The following is a 20,146-nucleotide window of genomic DNA, read 5'->3' as shown; positions in this document are numbered from 1 at the left end:
ATAAAAGACTGTAGCGTTCGGAAACTCTGGACGGGAGCGGGTCTTTGGACGGGTGCCCACTCCCGACATCCTTCTAACTGACCACATGTAAAGCCTGATCTGAGGACTGTGTTATGCATGTGCTGCATCCAGTTCTTACTCTGTTATAAATTTAATTTACTCGTGTCAGTCCCCAGACAGAGCGGGCAGGTCGCCAAGTGCACCTTAGAGAAGAGAGAGAGCATTCGGGAGACGGTCATTAGGACATTTCTTGCATGGATGCTATTTTGCTCAAATTAGCTATAAGCCTATTTGTCTCGTTTATTCATATTTTGCTTATATTTTGAGTAAACGATGGCGTATTTAATGAATTCAATTTATTTTTCTCTGTGACATTTTGTCTACTGTATTCACATTAAAGTTCAAGAGCAATTTTGTATATATACAAAACGAAATAACTGATATGTTTTTACCTGTATTTTATATGTTATGGTGAAATCTAAATGTGAGATCTGGAAACGTGATCTAAATTTAGCGGGATCCGTCGGGTTGGAACGAAATCATTCTAAGCAGATAGCGGGTGAACAGAGAGTGACTTTTCAGCGGGAGCGGGTAGGTGCGGAATAAAATATAGCGGGCGTGAGCGATGACTGTCAGGACATCCTCGTGAATATTAGGGGAACTGACTTTGAACTGAGATGAGTTCTGAGAAAAGGTGAATAATCATTTGTATACAGATGACACATTTTTTGTTGTTCCAAATTACATGTCTAAAGCGTCCAAATGCTTTTTGAGGCCATTGTAAGTTATTGGTTTTGTCCCAAATTTGGTTTGCACAAAGCATGAGTCTTTCTGTTGTTAAGGATCACAGCAGTGTCTTTGCGTCTATTTGTTTGGTCGGCATTGCAGCACCAAATGAGGCCAAACCGAACACAGTCGTCCCATTTTTAGACTAGCATGATCTACCTTGCGTGAAATGCTTTGAACGGGCTGTCACATTGTGCCTTGGTGCCAATTTGTGTATTAGCACCAAGGCATAACGTCTGAGGTTCACTTATTGAGCTGTGATGCTCTTTATTTCTGGGTTCTGCGTGATGCAGCAGTAAGTTGATCCCATCAGTATGGTTTGCATTTCAGTGTCATGCGGTCTAAAGGTGTGTTTCACACTGTGAAGAGGAGCGTTGAAGCAGAGAACTCGCACAGCACTACAGCCCGCCAGCTGTGTGTACATTTCCAATACATTGTTTTCCTAAACACAAAATTGAAAAGGTGTTTATGTATGGTTTGGTTAAAGGCCCGAGGCACGGCTAAAAGGAACAATACAGGGTTTTTAGGAGGATATATTGACAGAAATGCAATATTATATACAAAACTTTGTAATGAGCCGTTATGTTTGTGATACCTTAGAATAAACTATTTATATCTACATACAGCCATGTTTTGTACAGCAGCCCTAAACGGACAAACAATTACAATGCGTGTTTTCTTTCCCTTGCGGTATAGTGGTGAAACGGATCATGGTTTTGCCAAGCACACATTGACGTAGAGGAAGCAAGATGAATTCTTCCTCTGTGTGACAAGCGAGTTTTTAGAAGCATAAAGTTGCAGGGATTGAAACGTCAGGGATTGAATTTGCGATTATCGTCCCGTTGTGTACAAATCTTTAGATGATCTTTCTTAAAGTGTGTCCACGTTGAAAGTGTTTCCATCCATACACTGACTTCTTGGCTTTTGTAATATTTATTTGAGCATTGTGTCATTGGTTTAGGATGTTTTCCCATCAATGGTTATGTCGTGAACGGTCATGAGTGAAGGTTTTGGACGGATGGATTACATGTGTTAAAAACGGCCCCTGTCCCTTCTATTTACTATTTTCTATTTAAGTATGTGCGTGCTTGTTGTTCTGCCTTTTATCTCCCACGTGTGTATCTGCACTCTGTGTTTGTCAGCACATCAGCGTGTTCTGAGAGTGTGTGTACACTCCTGTGGGATTATCGAGTAATAGAGCGGCTTAGCGCTGCTTTGCTTCAGCGTAATCCATCACATATACACACGTGCACTTTCATCCCCTCATTGATACACACTTAACATAGCAGAGGATTTGGGAGCACTTGTGAATGGAGGGATCGCGACATGCTGAATGGTGCTTGGGCAAGACACCAAGCACTGAAGATTGTTTTGCTCTAAGGGCCAGTAGACACGTGAAATTGATTTTAGACACGCCATTTTATCTCCAGCGCAAGTCTGCAGTTATGTGCATTTTATCTGCACTTTTTGATGGGATTAAAAACCGCCTTAGAGCGAGTTCTTTGTCTTTTTAGGTCATTCAGTGTTTGTATTGGTGCAGAAAAACAGATGCAGTCCATTGCTTGGCAAGGTCATGTCTATTTGTACATATTTATTAGTATGGTTGTTTACTTTGATAAATCAACATCTGTCATTCTTGTGGCATCAAGGCAACGTTTTAAAGATAACTGGATAAGCTTATTTTTTCTCTTGGGTTGAATATGAAAATCTATTATCTGTTAAAACAGATATTTCGAGTGTATTGGTGGATTTTTTACACCTTTTCTACATGATTAATTTTCAAGTACGTCTTTTTCCGACAAATCGCATCAAACCACAGATAGTTATCGCTCTTGTCGAAAACCTTGTATCTCCATATTTCATGTTTTTTATCTATTTGCCATAAATTAATATTATTATTCACCCTTAATGTTTGTCACTGGGTTTTAGCTAATATCTAACCAATTAAAAAGTATTACAAACTACTTGTCACAGCATTTAACCATTTAAATAGTAATGTGTTTTTTCCATCTCTTAAAAAAAAAACTGTGAATTTGAACAGGTTTCGGAAGGACAGCGATGATGTGTTAATATGGGTGGTGAGTTGGCACTAAATCAACTTTTATTGTCATGCAGCCCTTAAAGGAAAAGCTTACAGAAAATGAATTTTGTATATAATAATAATAATAATAATAATAATAATAATAGATCTGTCAAACGATTAATCGCAATTAATCGCATCCAGAATAACATTTTGTGTTATATATCTCTGTGCATATTGACTTTGTATTGATGAAAACATACACGCACATGTTTAAGTCTTATTAAAATAAAAAAAATTATAAACATTTATAAATAATTACATGTAAATATTTCCTAAATATATATATACGTGTGTTTATGTGTATTTATGTGTAATACATTACAGACATATATTATGTAAACACAAACTTTTATTCTGGACGTGATTCATTATTATTAGTATTATTAGTTATATAATAATATACTATTATATCCCCCCATTCTCTGATAAGGCCCTCCTCACAGACCTCCTTCACTTTTATTGATAGCTCCATCCTCAGACTCAGAGAAATTTAGAAAAAAAGAAATAGACACAGAACAGAGTTTCTGACTGGCGTAAGTTAAATTCCAGCCCTCTCCTCCCACGGTCTTCTATTATCAGAAAGACAAAATGAGTGTTATCGAGAGATCATTCAGGAAAGTACAGTGTACTAACACACATTCTACAGCGTTTCCCATACAATGCATTTACTTGGGTGGTCCGCCCATGTATATTCATGGTCTTCCAAGTCTATTTGGCGTCACTTTTCTATCCATTTATTGTATCTGTGATCGAATCACTAGTGGATAAACAGCGCTTACGCGTCTTCTCTCTTTCCTGACTTGTGAGTGTGGCCGCGTGCGTGTCCTCATCTTCCATGTTTGCATGCACATGCACTGAGCTCCATGTCTGTGCGCGAGCCCTCGGCCTCTCGTATTCAACAGTCACTTGCATTTAAAATCAAAGAAGCGTTCGTAATACAGCAACACATTGTCGGGAAAGGGCATACAGCATATAGCCGCTCTTTAATGTAGGTGTACTGTATTGTGATTTTGTCCGATGATGTCGACGGGTGGCATCCCGTTGAAAAATACAGTATGATGTGACGGATAAGAGAGAAGAAGAAAATCAAATAAGAACTAACACGACGTGATGACGTCACGAATATGGGAATTAGTTAGTGGCGCCACAAGTCTGTCCTATGGGAAGCACTGTGCTTAGAAACACTCAAACTAAGAGCCGACCGCTTGTGCTCTGACTGAAGTGTTGTGGTCCCTCAGACTTGCTGCAGGCTTTTTACGTAAAACACATCAAATCTGCAGCCATCGCTCTCACCTCAGGGCACAGTATGGGGTTAATGCTTCACTATGTAACGCTGCTGGGCATGCTGGGTATGACTGTTGCACTGCTCTCCCCATGCCAATCTGTCTATCCAACCGGCTAATGAGTCATTGTTGGGTTGTTAGTGTTCAGAGCCAGATAACCGTGATACACGGCCAGGGGAAGAATGGACCTCACGATTAGAAGATGCTGCAGAGGGAGATGGAGAGGGTTCCCCGAAAATGAAAACTCATACCCTTGAGTGTGTTTTTCACCTGTGGAACGCTTCCATAACGCTTTTTTGACATTTTTCTTTATGCTGATAACTCCAGTCCCCATCAAATTTCATTATACAAAAGTTCATCGTTTTTGTCCATGTAGCCCAACCGGTAAAGCATTGCATTATCAGCGCAAAGGTCATGGGTTCCATCCCACAGAACACATAGATACATTTATCGATGAGAAATTGATAAAACGACCAAAAGTTACATGCATGTAAATACTGAATAGATTTCAATGATGATTTCCTTTTGTGTTAAATAAAGATAAATTTGTACGAGTCTGTATAGCCCCATGGGGGTGTACATCCAACTTGATCTTACAGGAATGTGTAACTACTTTATAAGCCACATAGCTAATTCGTATTAATCCGTGCGACGTGAATCGGACAAAACAACGCAATACTGAAGCCCCTCCCCTAATCCCACCTCTAAACCTCACGTCTCTGGTGTGAAAGTAAATCATACAAAAACATGCGAATAAGATTTGACAAATTCATACGAATTAGCCACCTTGTGAAACAGTACAGAATTACAGATGGAATAAATAGTGAGACTGTTTTCAATAATCATGACAGAATTAACATTTACGAGTGAACTGTTCCTATAAAAGTCATTTATGTAGCGCGCATGCTGCGAGTCTTGTGTGGGAGACCTCTGTGATGCACATATGCGCGAGTGGGTGTGCGTAATGCGTATGTAAAGAGCCTTTCATGTGTCTCCTTGACGACGTGTCTCTGGAGACGATCCCTCGCTGCACAGAGAGGCAGAAGCAGAGAGAGAAAAGCCACAGCTGAAATACACAGTGTCACGTCCGTTCCCTCCTGCGCAGGTGCGATCAAAGGCTCGCTGCCATTCAAGTGCATATCACTCTGAAGCCATTCAGTGTGTGTCTGAGTGAAGGACACATCTGGTTCCATACCACCGAATGGAAAAGAGGTTTCCTGTGGTGTTTCCTTTGAATAAGGTTTCAAATCGATGTGCTGTCAGACACTTAAGAGAACTTTTCACAAGCTCTCTTGGTTGCGTGAAGTGTGCGTAGCACCGATGCTTTCATCCACTGCATAGACGTTTATGTATGTGTTTATTCAACTGAAAGTTTCCGCCCCCTTGATGGTGGTCAATAAAGGTTGCGGTTCATTTGTGATCACCATCGCTTTGTGATGTCACCATCGCTTTTGTCTTTGTTATACTATTTCTGTCGGTCTTCCCAAACTAAGTTCTTCTCAATCTCTCAGGTGACTGCAGGAGCTTTAGCGTAAACGCACGGAAACTAATTGAATTACCCAAAGGCCCAGAAATGGAGGGCATCGCTCATTTATTTCTACGGCAACAGACAAACCTCCCTGTGTATCTGGTTTTGTTGACTGCGGTTCTGTAAACAACACGCACTCCCTCGCCTTACAAAGGAACTCCTTGCGTGCCCGTCATGCTCCGCTCTTAAAGTTCAATTGCATTAATGAACCGTATCTCTGCTCAAAGCACTGATGACCTCTGACTGGCTCAGACTTTCCATAACACAACATCCCATAGAGACGTATGTAGTTGTGGATTATATTGACTCACAGGCCGGCCCCTGCAGACTTGAACAGAATTGAAATGAGCATCATTGACAAAATTCTGCTCATCCTCGCCTCTTATAGTTGTTCAGCAAATGTTTTGATATTTTACTATGTATAGCCAAGGAAATAATTAGAAAACCATTTCAACATTATTTTCAGAATTTGCACTCTATATGTGTTTGGGTAAAGTGATCATATTTGTTTCGTTTTGTGAACTACTAACAGTATTTCCACCAAATTTTTAATAAAATATTGTTTCTATTTGCATTTATTTGCAGAAAATGAAAACTGGGAAGGAGGTCAAAATAACAGAAAAGATGCTGTGTATTTTTTAAGATCTGAAATACAGCAAAGAAAACAAGCTCTTGAGCAATACAACAGTCATATTTGCATGTAGGAAAAGTTACAAAATATTTTTTATGTGATAAACTTAATGTCCTTAATTTGTGACACTGGACTACAATGTCTTATTTTTATTACATATTGAATGTAATATACTGTAATGTTATGTAATAAATTATCATATTATAATATAAAATTAGATTTACAGATATTAAGGAATTAAGTAGCCTAATAAATAAAGTAATGAAATATTAGATGCAATAAAATATCATACTACGATTATTAGATGAACTAGATATGACATTAAACCATCCAAATATGAGGATTATACATAAACTTAAAGGCATTTTCTTCAGAAATCAAGCATGCATACTACGGTGTTATCAATTCATATTGTGTTGTTCATTGTGGATCTCCTGGATCTTGACGAAATAAGCTTGGCGTGTTTGTTGTAATTTCTTAGCTTCAGTTTACTCCAAGCACAAGCACACACAGTTTAAATTCTTTAGAAATATATGGGAATAAAGCATCGGACGTCCCTTTTGTCCACTAGTCCAGCTACCAATAGGATTTGATTCTCTAAGCTCTCATTTAATGCCTTTTATACTGTTTAAATCCATTACACACAATTCTGCAGATGTTTTGGCAGCTCAGACGGTTCAGCCCGAGAAACCGAATGTAAAGATCAAGGTCGTGCTTTTATCTTCAGTGAACGTTTTTGCTGTCCGCTCTCACTGCGCCATCCTCGCCACGGCTGAGCAGAATATATATTTATCAAAACTGCTTAGCTAACTAGGTCATAAACAAACTCCGCAGCCTTTAGCTATGAAGCCGATCTATGCCGCTCTCTCTACCTCCGCCTTCTGGCGAGTTCACAGAACTGCACGAGCAGATGCAACGGTAACATAAAGCTGTTTTCTGTAGTATTTAAATGTCGCGTTGGGCTTTCGATGACACGATTTGTATTTTTTATTCCGAGATCTCCGACTGAATGAGCTGTGTATGCACAGGCTTTGATTCACATGCCCTTGTGTTTTCCTTGAGCTCACCTGAATAGAGCATCTAATCCTGGGAAGTCTCTGCGGAAGTGTGTATGTGTGTGGGTCTGTGTTTGTGTGCGCTTGTGCCGAAGCGATTATTACCCTCAGCAGTGTGTGGGAGTGCGTACCGCACGTCCCGGGCATATTTACTCATCCGAGCAGTTTGTGTGTATATATCTCCTCATCCCTCTCCGGTTTAATCTCCATCGCTCGCTTTATGACCCCCCTCCCCACCGATTTCCCTCGCACTTTCATTCCCTCCCTTTCTCTTTTTATCTCCTCCCTGGTTCTCCCTCTCTTTGGTTTTTTGTCTCTCTCGTTCTTTCGCGGTGTAGTCCGGGCAGGCTGCCAGCTGGCATGTGTCTTTTTTTGAATGAATACCTGATGAAGTTGGTGGTGCGCAATGAGGTGAGGCGTGGGAGGAGCTGAGCGAGTGAGCGAGCGAGGGAGAGAGGGAGCGAGGGAGGGGGCAGAGCTGGCAGCTTCTGCGAGGTCTTGCATAACACGTTGAAGTGCTGCAGGCAGGGCTCATATAGAGCTCGGGGCTGTCTGTGTGACACTTGGGCCCGGCGGGGCAGGGGCCAGTGCCTGGATCACAGCCATGACTTAAACCAGGAGGCGTCTCAGTACACGTCGAGGACACCGCTGTACCTCCTTATGGGTGTCGGGGTAGGGGAGAGCTATGCCGATGGACTTTGTGAATACTATGGTAAGCTTTAACAATACTGTTAAAGAGGTTTTTTGGGGTTGACCGTGTTTAGAAAGTATTTTTTGAGCTGAAAATGAGTTTACATAAAGATATTTGTTGTAGAGAAACTTGAGCTTAAGTAAAATGACTGTGTCAGGGATAAACGCTGGGAAACACTGAGTTGTAGTACAGCCCCTCTCTCTATCTCTCTCTCTCTCTCCGATCCATGTTCTGTATCTCTAGGAAAGTGCAAGTCACGTAGCTACTCTCGTGTCTCTTTACAGTGTCTCTGTTCACTTGTGTTATTTTCTGTGCCGAGAACAGGCGGTGGGAATGATTGTAAAGGCAGGAACTGTTTGTGTAGGGTATCTGCCCACCTTTTAAAGAGATAGTATGTCAGAAATGGATGGAGTACTACTGTAGGGGTGTGTCTTTAAAGTCTTTAGTGCAGAAACACACTATGGGCTTTATCACTGGCAGGTGAGGACGATGTGTGTATAACACTTTGAATGTCCGTTTAGTTTGAGGTATTCTGTGTCTAGATAGGTGTGAAATATATCCTTTTTTACAGCAAGATTTTAGGTTACAATAGAGGAGAAAATGTACATACAGTAGTTTATATTGTGTCACTGATCAACATTTTCAACAAGCTCATTATGAATCACTTTTACAATCCTGCAGCGTGACGGGAATGTTGAATGTGAAAATGAACAAATCATGTATTTATGATAATATGAGATTATAAGATCTTGATCAATGTATTTCTACGAAGTTCTTCCGCAGAACACTAAAGAAAGAAGATATTTTGAAGAATGTTGGTAACCGAACAACAGCTTTACCCATTTACTTGCATTGGTTTTGTGACCATCGTTTAACTTTGATTCACTCGTTTTGTTTGTGTGGGAAACAATTTAAGACACAAAAAAATGAGGACATTTTAAAGCGAGTAAAGGTAAATAAATAAAAAAGTAAATCCGAGTCACTCATATATTTCTGTTAGAGTTCACAGAAAAGGGGATATTACAAATATAATCGGTTAGTTAAATACTTATTTATTTTCATTAAATAAACTAAATGTAATTTTCAGAGAAATATACTGTTGGATTTTGAATGCATTTTTCCCACTCAAAAAAAGATTTTAATTATTTTAAGATATTAAAATAAGTTATTATAGCGTTCTTTTTGTATGATATCTACCAAGCCTGGGTTATTCTCAGAGCGTATAGCCAATGGAGTACCGCCAGCTTTCGGTCAAAAACATTCTTCAAAGTATCTTTTGCGAAGAAAGTCATTGAGGTTCGAAATGACAAGAGCGTGAGTAAATGATGACAAGATTGTTATTTTGGGGTGAACTGTCCCTTTAACAGGGTACGGCAGTGTGTAAAATAGTATCTGTGTTTTCTTTCACATTATATTTTTTCTGCACGCTTGTTTTAACACGTTATTTGTTTCTGGGCGTAATTTGTTAAATCCACCTGCTGGATTCCGTGCGTCTCTAACAGGTTTCCTTATATGTTATTCCTTATATTCATCTCCCATTGACCCACAACAGATGCGCTGGATAACATGTATTGTTCCAGTACATCGTGTGGGTTATTGCAGTCCGACGAGGTGTTGTTGTGGAAAAAGGGCATTCTGGGAGCCCGTGCTTCCTCTCATTCATGTCTGTGTTAGACTCCCAGTGAATGTCTTTGATTAATGCCTTTGATTCGTCCCTGCTGTTCTCTGGGACCTCGGGGACGTGATGCATAGTGTTGCCGGGGCTGCTGGAGGACAATACGTTTCGGTTTCAGGTCATCTGATATTGTTCCTAGTGTGCTCAGTAAGATCCATCTGACAAGGCTTTTATGTTGCTCTCTCTCTCTCTCTCTCTCTCTCACACTATGCTCTCAGTTTACAGTGCAGAATAGCGGTGTACTTCATTATCTGAATGTGTGTGTGTGTGTGTGTTAATGAGTATTCGAATGAATCTCTGTGCTTGTCTACTGTTGCTATGTGCTTGCTGTTTTACAAGCATGCGTGTGTGTAAGTGTAGCATAGTGCTCCCTGTAATGTAGGTCAGTAGATTTCTCTCTCTCTCCCTGCTGTGTGTGGGTGCGTGATGAGTTTAATCCTGAGGGATAAGTAGGCAGGGATAGAGAAGACTCAACTGTAAAAGATTAGGATTTGGCTTTCCCCGGGATACCGCAGAAACACAATGATGCGTGTTTGCGAGCGTGTGCGTGTTTACGTGTGCCCATAAAATACCAGCCGTTGGCATTCTCTCTCTCTTTATCAAAGCATCTGTCTCTTTCTCTGTCTCTTAGCATCTGTCTTTCTATCTGGCTGTACTGCCTTTGAAAAGTAGTAACACTGACAGACAAAAAAGCGACCAGATGTAATTTGAGTTTCGGTAAGTGATGGGGATAAAAAGCATTTCAACTTGTTATATGAAAAGACCGAAGAACAAACGGTCCATCTACTGCGAGATGGTTCATGTTACTTTGTTTGATTTGTCTCGTGATTCAGGATGATTTGATGCATATTTGGAGACATGGAGTATTTTTATTGGCCGTGATTTGATTTACGAGGAACATAGTATGCCGTGTTGTCGCGCATAAAGACTGAATCCAGACACAGTTTGTAAGAACACCAAACTATCCAATTCTCGAGGTTTTATTGAAGTCCTTTCAAGGACAGAACAGAGACATTTACAGAATTGCTAAAATACCATCGAAATGATATTGTCATCTACCGTGCATGTTTAAATCGTTCATTAAAATGATTATGATAAAGAGTTATTAACATGCTTTATTGCTCTTGTCAAATGCAAATTATGCTGGAAGGAAAAAAAGACTTAGAAAAGAGGTTGGAGGAGGCTTGCGAGGGAGACGACATGTATGAGCAACAGGCGATAAATGAGAACGTAACGGATGGAGGTAAAAAAGCCGTGATCGAGGAGAGTGTTTATACAATCCCTGCACTCTCTCAATGTCAATCGGCCGTCAGTCAATAATGTTCATCTGTTGTGAAACCTTTCTGCACTACTTGGACTTGGACTTGTAATCCGCTAAGAGCTGTTGTGTCTGCTTTAAGTGTTGACCTTTTTGAAACAGCCTTTGAACATTAAAACATATCAATATTTTGCTCAATTTCAAATTGTAAAACATTGCTTTGAATATTGCAACAGGTTTATTTTCCCTACAGAAAGCATTTCTGCTGTTGCCGTTCCGTAATCGGATGAGATGGTACAGCAAGAATCGATTATAATATGTGACGTTTTAAGTCGGTTGAGATGTTAAATGAATCGTAATGCATGTTTTGAACAGCAGGCGCCCGTGTGTTTACTGCAAGCTAAGTAAACGTGTATTTGCTGATATTTCTTTTTTAAATGTAAGAAAAAAACAGACGAAACACAAAGTCTAAGTTAGTTTATATAAAAAATACTTGTATTATACTTTTTTTCAGAGTTCGATTTAAAATTGCTATTTATTTTTGTTATTTGACATCAAGTATTGTTCAATAGCAACATGGTATTAATTCATAATTTGTTACATTTATAAATCGCTTTATTGCTTTTCTGGGCACTCAAAGTGCTTTACGTTGAAGGGGGAATCTCCTCAACCACCTCCAATGTAACATCCACCTGGATGATGAGACGGCAGTCATATTGCGCCAGAACACCCACCACACACCAGCTTATTAATGGAGAAGAGACAAGCCAATTGGTACATATGGGGCTCATTATAGAGGATGCCGGGGTTACACCCCTGCTCTTATTCGATGATGGGATTTTTAATGACCACAGGCAGTCAGGACCTCGGTTTAACATCTCTGCCAAAGGACGGTGGTTTTTGACAGTATGGTTTCCCCGTCACTATATGCTGGGGCATTAGGACCCACACAGACCACAGGGTGAGCATCCCCCTGCTGGCCTCACTAACACCTCTTTCAGCAGCAACCTAGTTTTCCCAGCAGGCCTCCCCTTCAGGTACTGCTTAGCTCCAGTGGACAACCATTATTGGGCTACAGGGTGATATGGCTGCTGGCACGATGGTATTACCATGGTGTTACCATTACCATACTTTCAGACTTCATGATGCCAAGGACCCCAAATAAGATGGATAAGATAATAAGATAAGATTATTTTTTGTTTAAAAAAAGATTTAAACATCGTAAAAAAAAAGTAAATGTGATATTATAAAGACAGCATATTGTTTTCGGAGTTTCACAACTTTGCTTTTTTAGTTTTTTTCTGTGAAATTTTCGGGGGAACCCATTGCAACCTTCTGGGGGTCCTGGACCCAAGTTTGAAAACCCCTGACGTAAACAACTCTGGTCCAAAAGAACTTCTTGTTTAATTACCCACAGAAGCAAAATACAACCAACAGATATTTATAACTAATTTAAAATGTTAAACGAACGTCTTTAAGATTTAATTATATATGTAAAAAATACTCATAATAAACAAATAAAAACTGGAAAGTGCTTCTGGACCAGTGTTTACCTCTTGCAAAGTGGTCTATACGTATAAAAAAACATTCTGCAAATTTTTTCCTACACACTATAGAAAAAAGCTGCTATGTAAGCGCCGTAGACCAGCTTTAAGGGTGCTTTCACCCATACAGCAGAGTGCGTGTGTTCTTTATATAGCACTGCGACACTTGTTAAATCATCAGAGCCCTGTTTATCATGCAAAACAACCCGCCCACTAGCGCTGGACAAGAGACGCACGCAGTTGAACGTGTCAAATCAATAGTGCTAAGGGAGGAATGTCAAACAAGCCATAACACTGCACAACATCACTGTTTTATCATGTGATTGTCCATACACCCTGCAGTGTACTGGAGATGAACGGAAACAGCATTGGCTCCCCACTATGCTGAAGAGCTGCGGAAGTGTGTGAAATATGTTTTTGCTATATGAGTGAGATGACAATATGTTACCAAGTCTGGGAAAACCCAGCTAAAGTCATTTTTGGTGACAAATTGTTTTCTGTGAAAATATAACTTAATCCATGAGTAAATCCATGAAAGTTATGTATTTATTTTGCTAAATAATAAAATGTAATATCAACAATATAATTAGTGTCAATAATAATCATTAATACATTTATGATATTTTCCAATTTTATTAATATATAAAATTATCCTCTGTGTCCTTCTGAAACCTTGTATGTCCAAATTGGCTGTTCATTAATGGGAGAAACATTGTACTTACACAGACTACACATACACGCCTGCAAATGACAAGTGAAAAGATTGATCATTGCCTATCCTCACTGCAATATTTATAGGAAACTGTGGAGTTAAACTAGCTTTCACTTTTAAGTTTTATGGGTCTTGCTTTGATAGTGCCTTCTTTGCGGTACAGAATTAACCTGACTGATGACATAAATGTCTCTGTGTGTATTTATTTCAGGTTCTTCCTGCAGTCCTGGAGACTCACTTTCGGAGTGAAATGATTCCTCATGAATTGCATGGAATGCTCTCCCACAGCAGGCGTGACTTCCGTTGCTTACGACTGAAATCCGTGCCCATCCGACCCTAAGCACAGGACACATTCCCTTCCACCACCACTCTCCTCTCTACCCCGTCCCCATTCCCATCCTGATTAGTGGGAGGGACCGTTTTGTTACCGAGACAAACAGAGAGAAAGAGAGAAAGGGGAAAAGAGAATTAGCGAGAACATCCAGAGTGGTACAGGACACCATGAAGTCAACTCAGGAGCGGAGTAATGAATGCTTGCCCCCTAAAAAACGTGAAATCCCAGCATGCACTTTGCCCTCAGACGTGAGGCCCATTTTTGTGTCACCTGCCAACGAGAGCCAGCATGGGGGAAACCTAGCCTGGCTTGCCAGTCTGGCAAGCGGGCATGACAGAAGCAACAGGCACACCACCACCTCAGCAGGACTCGATGGGCCTCAATACAAACCGATGGCTGCCCCGGCTGAGAATGCACCTTCGTCCTCCACGTACTCAAGCAGAGCTGCAGTTCCCTCCATACCTGCAGTGTTTACGTCACCCCTCTCTCAACATGCAGGCACCATTCAGTACACACCCCTGCCCCAAAATCTGCACTTCATCAGCCCGCCATACAGCTACATCTCTGCTCCCACCACCACCACACAACGTGAGGCTTACACCAGAACCTCCAGTTCTCCGGCATCTAAAATTGACCAACACCATCAATTGGGCCGTCCGCCAGGCCTGGTCACATCAGACTGCGCCCCTTTACCCCACTCCACCCAGTATGTCCAAATGGCTGGTTCTCCTGTAAGCGTAACCCCTCGGACTGTTCCATCTCCCCATGGTCACTTTCCCCTACACTTACACCCTCATTACACGCTTCCCCTCGGTGGCACTTCACAGGTCTTTGTTCAATACCCAGATGGACTTTTACCCAAGAGGGAGGACACCAGGCCTAGGGAGGTGCTGAATGGAGAGCTGGAGAAGGATCGTCGCTATGAGTCTAGTTCAGGGAAGCAGGGCAACAGCACTGCCAAAGGGAGCTCCTCCATCCAACAGCACCAGATTCACCAGCACCAGAGCCCACAAAACTACGAGACTCGCCATGTGGTGCTCCCTGCTGAGTATTCGCAAGATAGCGCAGCCATGCGGACCTCATTGGTGCTGGTACCCAACAGTCATAGTTCAAGTAGTTCTGATCCCAGAGGGACTCCGGACAAGCTCCTACCCCCTACATCCCACAGTGAAAAAGGAGGGATTTGTGCAGGCAAACCGGTCTCCCGCACTTCCTCTGCGTCCCATATTTTTGTACCTCCCCCTCCACCTGCGGACAATCTGAGGGGTGCAGTTACCACGCTGTCTTCACACGCAGTCATCCAGACGACGCACAACACCACAGAGTCACTCTCCCTGGGCCTTCCCTCTACTAACTTCTACCCCTCACAGCAGTCCATCATTGGTTACATTGCCGGCACAGGACACCAGCACCCTCTCAGCTACCACCACACCCTGTCCCAGCACGTGGTAATTCCTGGAACTCAACCAGTCGTCATACCAGTGAGTGGAACAGACGCCACCGCCACGTCAGCCACGCCGCCTTTGACTGCCGCCCTTCCCCACGCCTTCGCCACCCCGACAGCACCCAAAGGAGAGTCTTTCGAGCATCTGGCCCCGTTCGCCCACCCTGCTGCATCGGTGGTTCAAGCACAGTTACACTTGCCTGTGGTTCCACCCCCTGCCGGCCTGCTAGCGACTCCACCTCCGCCATCGTCCCCAACACTTCCCCCTTACTTCATCAAGGGCTCCATCATCCAGCTGGCAGATGGGGATCTCAAACGGGTAGAGGATCTGAAGACGGAGGATTTTATTCAGAGTGCTGAGATCAGCAATGAGCTGAAGATTGACTCCAGCACTGTAGAGCGCATTGACAACAGTCACACAGCCAACTTCGCTATTATACAGTTTGCTGTAGGGGAGCATCGCTCGCAGGTGGGATGATTTTGTATTACATTTACAAAATTGCTGTAACTGCATACTACTGTATAGTATATACAGTATATTTACTCTCTAGTGGTGTATTATATATTTATATATATTTATTATCAAATTTTTATTAAATAATTTAGTACATTGACAGTTAAAGGGATAGTTCACCCAAAAATGAAAATTCTGTCATCATTTACTTACCCGAACAACAGTTGTACCCAATGACTTGCTTTGGTTTTGTGCTCATAAAATTGAAGTCAATGTGTGAACTTTCCCTTTATTCTATACGAGAATATATTTAATATAGGTGGCATATTTCAAGACTGTTCATTTAATTTCATATTTAACACATGGCATTAGCTTATATCTTTTATATTTTTTACAAATGCAGAGGTATCCTTTTCCTATGTTATAGCGTTTATACATTGTTATAATCTCAGTTTGCCTGACCATATGTTAGCCATGAAGCTTGTATTCTCTCGTGCCTTACGGGTGTGAATGTACTCCTATATGAACTCCACCTGCACCCAATTATTGTAACTAAATGGGGGGTAAATTGGCAGCTGAAATCATCTCTCAAACCCTCCGTTGACTGTCCCCATGGCATCTTTGTTTAGTTTGTGTGGGATTCGCTGGCAGAATTGAGTCATTCCTCATTTCGGCTTCCTTCTGTTGTACTGTGAGTGGGCTGTATAAAAAATCTGTTTCATTTGTCTGGGAGTTGAGTTGAGATGGGGCCACCCACTCAAAATGGCTCTTAAGTCTGTCAGCATGAGAGGTGCTGATTAACAGATGCTATTATGCCAAAGAATTCATTCATATCATCATGCTTTTCTGCATTACTTTTCCGTTTGCCTGACTTCTCTTTCCCCCCGCAGGTCAGCGTGGAGGTGCTCATAGAGTATCCGTTCTTTGTGTTCGGCCAGGGCTGGTCATCCTGTTGCCCCGAACGGACCACCCAGCTGCTAGAGTTGCCATGCACCAAGCTTTCGGTGGGCGACGTCTGTATCTCTCTCACCCTGAAGAACCTAAGAAACGGCTCTATCAAGAAGAACCAGGGGCAAGTGTTAGATGCGCCCACCCTTGGGCCACCCCTCAAGTCACCCAAAGGGAGCGGCACGCGTGGAAGCATTCGGCACACGGAACAGGAGAACGGACTCGGGCAGTGCGTGGACCAGGGAGGCGGCATTCAGGGAAACAGAGAGAATGGAGAACTAAGGTTTGGAGAGAGGGACATCTTCAAAGCGCCAGCGCCCGCCGAATCGGAGTCCAACAGCAAACCCACTGGGCGCAAACGGAGGTGGTCAGCACCCGAGGGGCGCAAAATAGAAAATCCAGATGGAGAGCCTCCTTTAACGTTCCCCAAGCCTTCGTTTATCCCTCAGGAGGTTAAAATCAGTATCGAAGGCAGATCAAATATTGGCAAGTGAATGGACTATCAGAGCTTGAAAATGAAAATTATACAGAATGTTTTCTCACCCTTCATTTTGATTTCTGACTTGTGATTCGGATTACTGTACCCTAAAGCTAAATGTATCCAGTATGTACATTATCACACATCACATGTTAACATTGTAATAGATGCGTTCATTATTACGAAGGTAATTGGTGCGACTTATTTAAGTGGTCAAAAGGTGGGATACCAAAGCAAGACCACCTAAAAGGTATATACAGACTGACTAGTTGTAGCTAACAAGGACAAGACTTCATTATAGTCTCTTATTGTTTGGCCCGGCAGTAGACCTAGCGGCATAAAATATTCATCCTCCAATCATGAGATGTTTAGTGAGGGAAGATGGACAACATTGCTAATGGCGGAACGGATATCACTCCTTCACTGGTTGCAGGAGTTCGCATGATGTCAGCCATCTTGTTAATGCAGTTTTATCTGATGTTTAACTGTGAGATTATTCAGTCCTAACAATCATCAGTGCAGTTAGATCTGCACATATTATATTTATCCATTCAATAGTAAAGAAGAGGTTTCCAACTACCATGGTACAGGCCAGGAGAGATGACGTCATCGAGCAGTGCCACTTACTCCTAAGAGACATGAAACTCAAATAATTTTGAACAGGGAAAATGGATGAGTCTATTTTTATATATATACAACTGTCTAACCTTTTATTTTTGTAGTTTTGCATGTTTTCGTTTTCCGCGAGCCCTCCTATCGCACCCGATAGGTAGATATGCGTTCCTTTTCGTGATGAATGTGTAAACCTTGCAATCAGGGGTAATTTTTTACGTAGACAGAAGATGGGTTATTGTCTATGTATATATGCATGGATGTGTCTCGATGCAGACAAACACGATGGGTCGTTGGTGAAGTGATGAGATCCCCCAGTCCTTTGTTTTTTGTGCACCTTTTTTGGTTACGAAGAGAGATATTTCGGAAGAAAGAGAGAGGAAGTTGTCTGGGAAGGATGGAAAAAGTTGTAGTCCTGAAGCACTTAAGAAACTTGTTATACTCACTAACTGATAGTTGAGTCAAATTACTTTAAAGATGATTATTGTAAAATTAATGAATACTATTATTACTATTTCTACTAATATTTGATGTTGATTTTTCAACGTGAACAGTACTGTATGCTGTATAATGAATCGGATGTCGTACGGTAGGGTCGCTTGTTCTGTGAAGGAAAGAATGTAACGGGTGTCAAAAAAAGAACAGATTTGACTGCTTTAAAGGAAGCAGTTTTACGTCGCGTCCGATTAGCCCAGAGTTGCACGAAAGGGCGTGGCCTGTAAAACTACTGACATTTAAAGCAAAAAGAGGTGCATGAAAGTGTAAATGCAAGAGAGAACAAGCATCAGTCTGTTTTTATTCGCAGAGTTATGAGGGGATTGAAGGCTGTCATATACATATGTTTATTTGCAATGTATCGCGTGCATACGGGTGCGAGTTGTGTGCATTCAAGCGTAAGCATATACATGTATAAACACGCACGTACGCAGCAACAGTGATTTTCAATCCTGTTGAAATATGTCATGTATTTTTTGTACATTAACGTGTATAGAACTGCATATGCTATATCTATCTTACTGTATAAACGCGCAAAACTACATGAGCACGTTTTCCGTCCCCATACAAAAGCGTATGTGAAAGCAGTCGTGTAGTAATTTCAGTAATCTGTTGTATATCCGTGTGTGTTAAAGAGTGCGAGTGTGTGCGCCTACGTGCGTGGTGTGTGTTTGTGCGTGCGTGTGTGTGTTTAAAACCACACATATTTTAAATAGATATTTAAGTTCTACTTAAAAGAATATTGCAATTTGCACATCTGGAGAGATAGTCACATGATTTTCGTTTGGTTTCACAGCCGGCACAGGACAGGGCTGTAAACCCAAAATGTAGCAGTTTCTTGACAAGTTTGCCTGGTTCACAGGACTGATTGGGTTTGGACACAATGATTGTGTGTATAGGGGTGGATAGAGTCATAGCCTGTGACCAGCACACTTGTCGAGTCTTTGGATTGGACATGCTCAAGTTTGCTTGAGTGGGTGAGATGGATAGTGGTAGTAAAAAATTGTATGGATGTATGGATGGATTGACAGATTTAATGAGTGGTGGTGGGTGGGTGAGTGCACCCCATATACAATTTGAAAATGCTTTATTTTTTATAATAAAACAGGGTCAGATCAACACAAAAACCGTGCATTTTTCTTTTTATTCCCATTTGATATGACATCCGTCTCCTTTGTGTGTTTTTGTTTCACTTGGATCGCATGTATGTGCTTCAACCAATCAGACTTCATATTTTTTGTTCAAAAGCTAAGATGTGATGTTTGTTCATTGCTATGCACGCAGCAAGCCACAGTACAGTTTCAGTAAATGGCAAACCTTGAATTTGTTTTATTATTTTTATTTCTTCTTCTCTTATAAGTATAAAAGTTTTTGCTTCATTCATACGTTCTGCCCCTTCTGGTCGCACAGTGCGTTTCCATTCATACAAAAAAATGCATTCCGAACAACGGCACGTAGCAATAACCCTTAGTCTAGTGTTGAACCAAAAAGCAAACCGGACGCCAATGCCTGAATTAAGCCATTGATCTGTTCGACCTCAGTTTGATTTTGCGGTTTGCACTGCCAGCACTCGGTAACTTCAGGGAAAAATGTACACATTAATATGCAGTGACAGAGTCTGTCCCCTCCTAGCCGTCTTAAACGCTCACGGATAGTGACCTCCATATATTTTTTCAGGTGCCCATACAGAACCAGTACGCCTCTCACGGCCACCAGGCCCGGAGTATGTTTACCCAGCTGCAACCGTTAGCTACCTTCTGTTGCCTGGCATGTGCGTGCAACCGCTTACCGCCCCATCCACCCGCTCACGTCAGGAAAAGTGCAGTTCAGGAAGGCTTCGTCTTCCTCCTTGGTCTCATTTTTGGTTTGTGTTTTTGTTTCCTCCATAGCCATAGAACCTTGACAGTATTTGTAATTTTTCCTGTTGTCTAGACTGATATTAGATGCATTTGGAGAATTCACGAATTATGATCGACTCGCATCATGAAGTACGGTGATAACCAGACAACATTGACCCCAATTGAAGACATTTCTCAAAATATCTTCTTTGGGTTCCCAAAAGAAAATGTCCTTTACAGGTTTTGAATGACGTGAGGGTGCATAAATATTACTGTGTAAAATATTCATATTAGGTC

The 20,146-nt window shown here is 41.5% G+C and overlaps 1 protein-coding gene across 2 annotated transcripts in view; it reads left to right on the top strand.

Moving 5' to 3' along the window:
- The window catches only part of atxn1a (ataxin 1a), a 79,326-nt gene extending 59,994 nt beyond the window's left edge, over positions 1–19,332 (top strand). The window contains exons 1-3 of one of the 2 annotated variants that reach the window (XM_079485484.1): positions 7,819–8,078; positions 13,458–15,493; positions 16,369–19,134. In XM_079485484.1, the coding sequence (XP_079341610.1) occupies positions 13,748–15,493; positions 16,369–16,920 (2,298 nt within the window). In that variant the 5' untranslated portion in view covers positions 7,819–8,078; positions 13,458–13,747 and the 3' untranslated portion in view covers positions 16,921–19,134. Of the gene's footprint in view, positions 1–7,818; positions 8,079–13,457; positions 15,494–16,368 lie in introns of those variants that run through there. The other variant, XM_079485483.1, reaches the window with a different exon arrangement.
- The last annotated feature ends 814 nt before the right edge of the window (positions 19,333–20,146 follow it).

Source organism: Barbatula barbatula (assembly GCF_947034865.1).
Source record: "Barbatula barbatula genome assembly, chromosome: 21".
Classification (NCBI taxonomy): domain Eukaryota; kingdom Metazoa; phylum Chordata; class Actinopteri; order Cypriniformes; family Nemacheilidae; genus Barbatula; species Barbatula barbatula.
The sequence above is the reverse complement of the archived record's forward strand: the minus strand, read 5'-3'. Positions and strand labels throughout refer to the sequence as shown.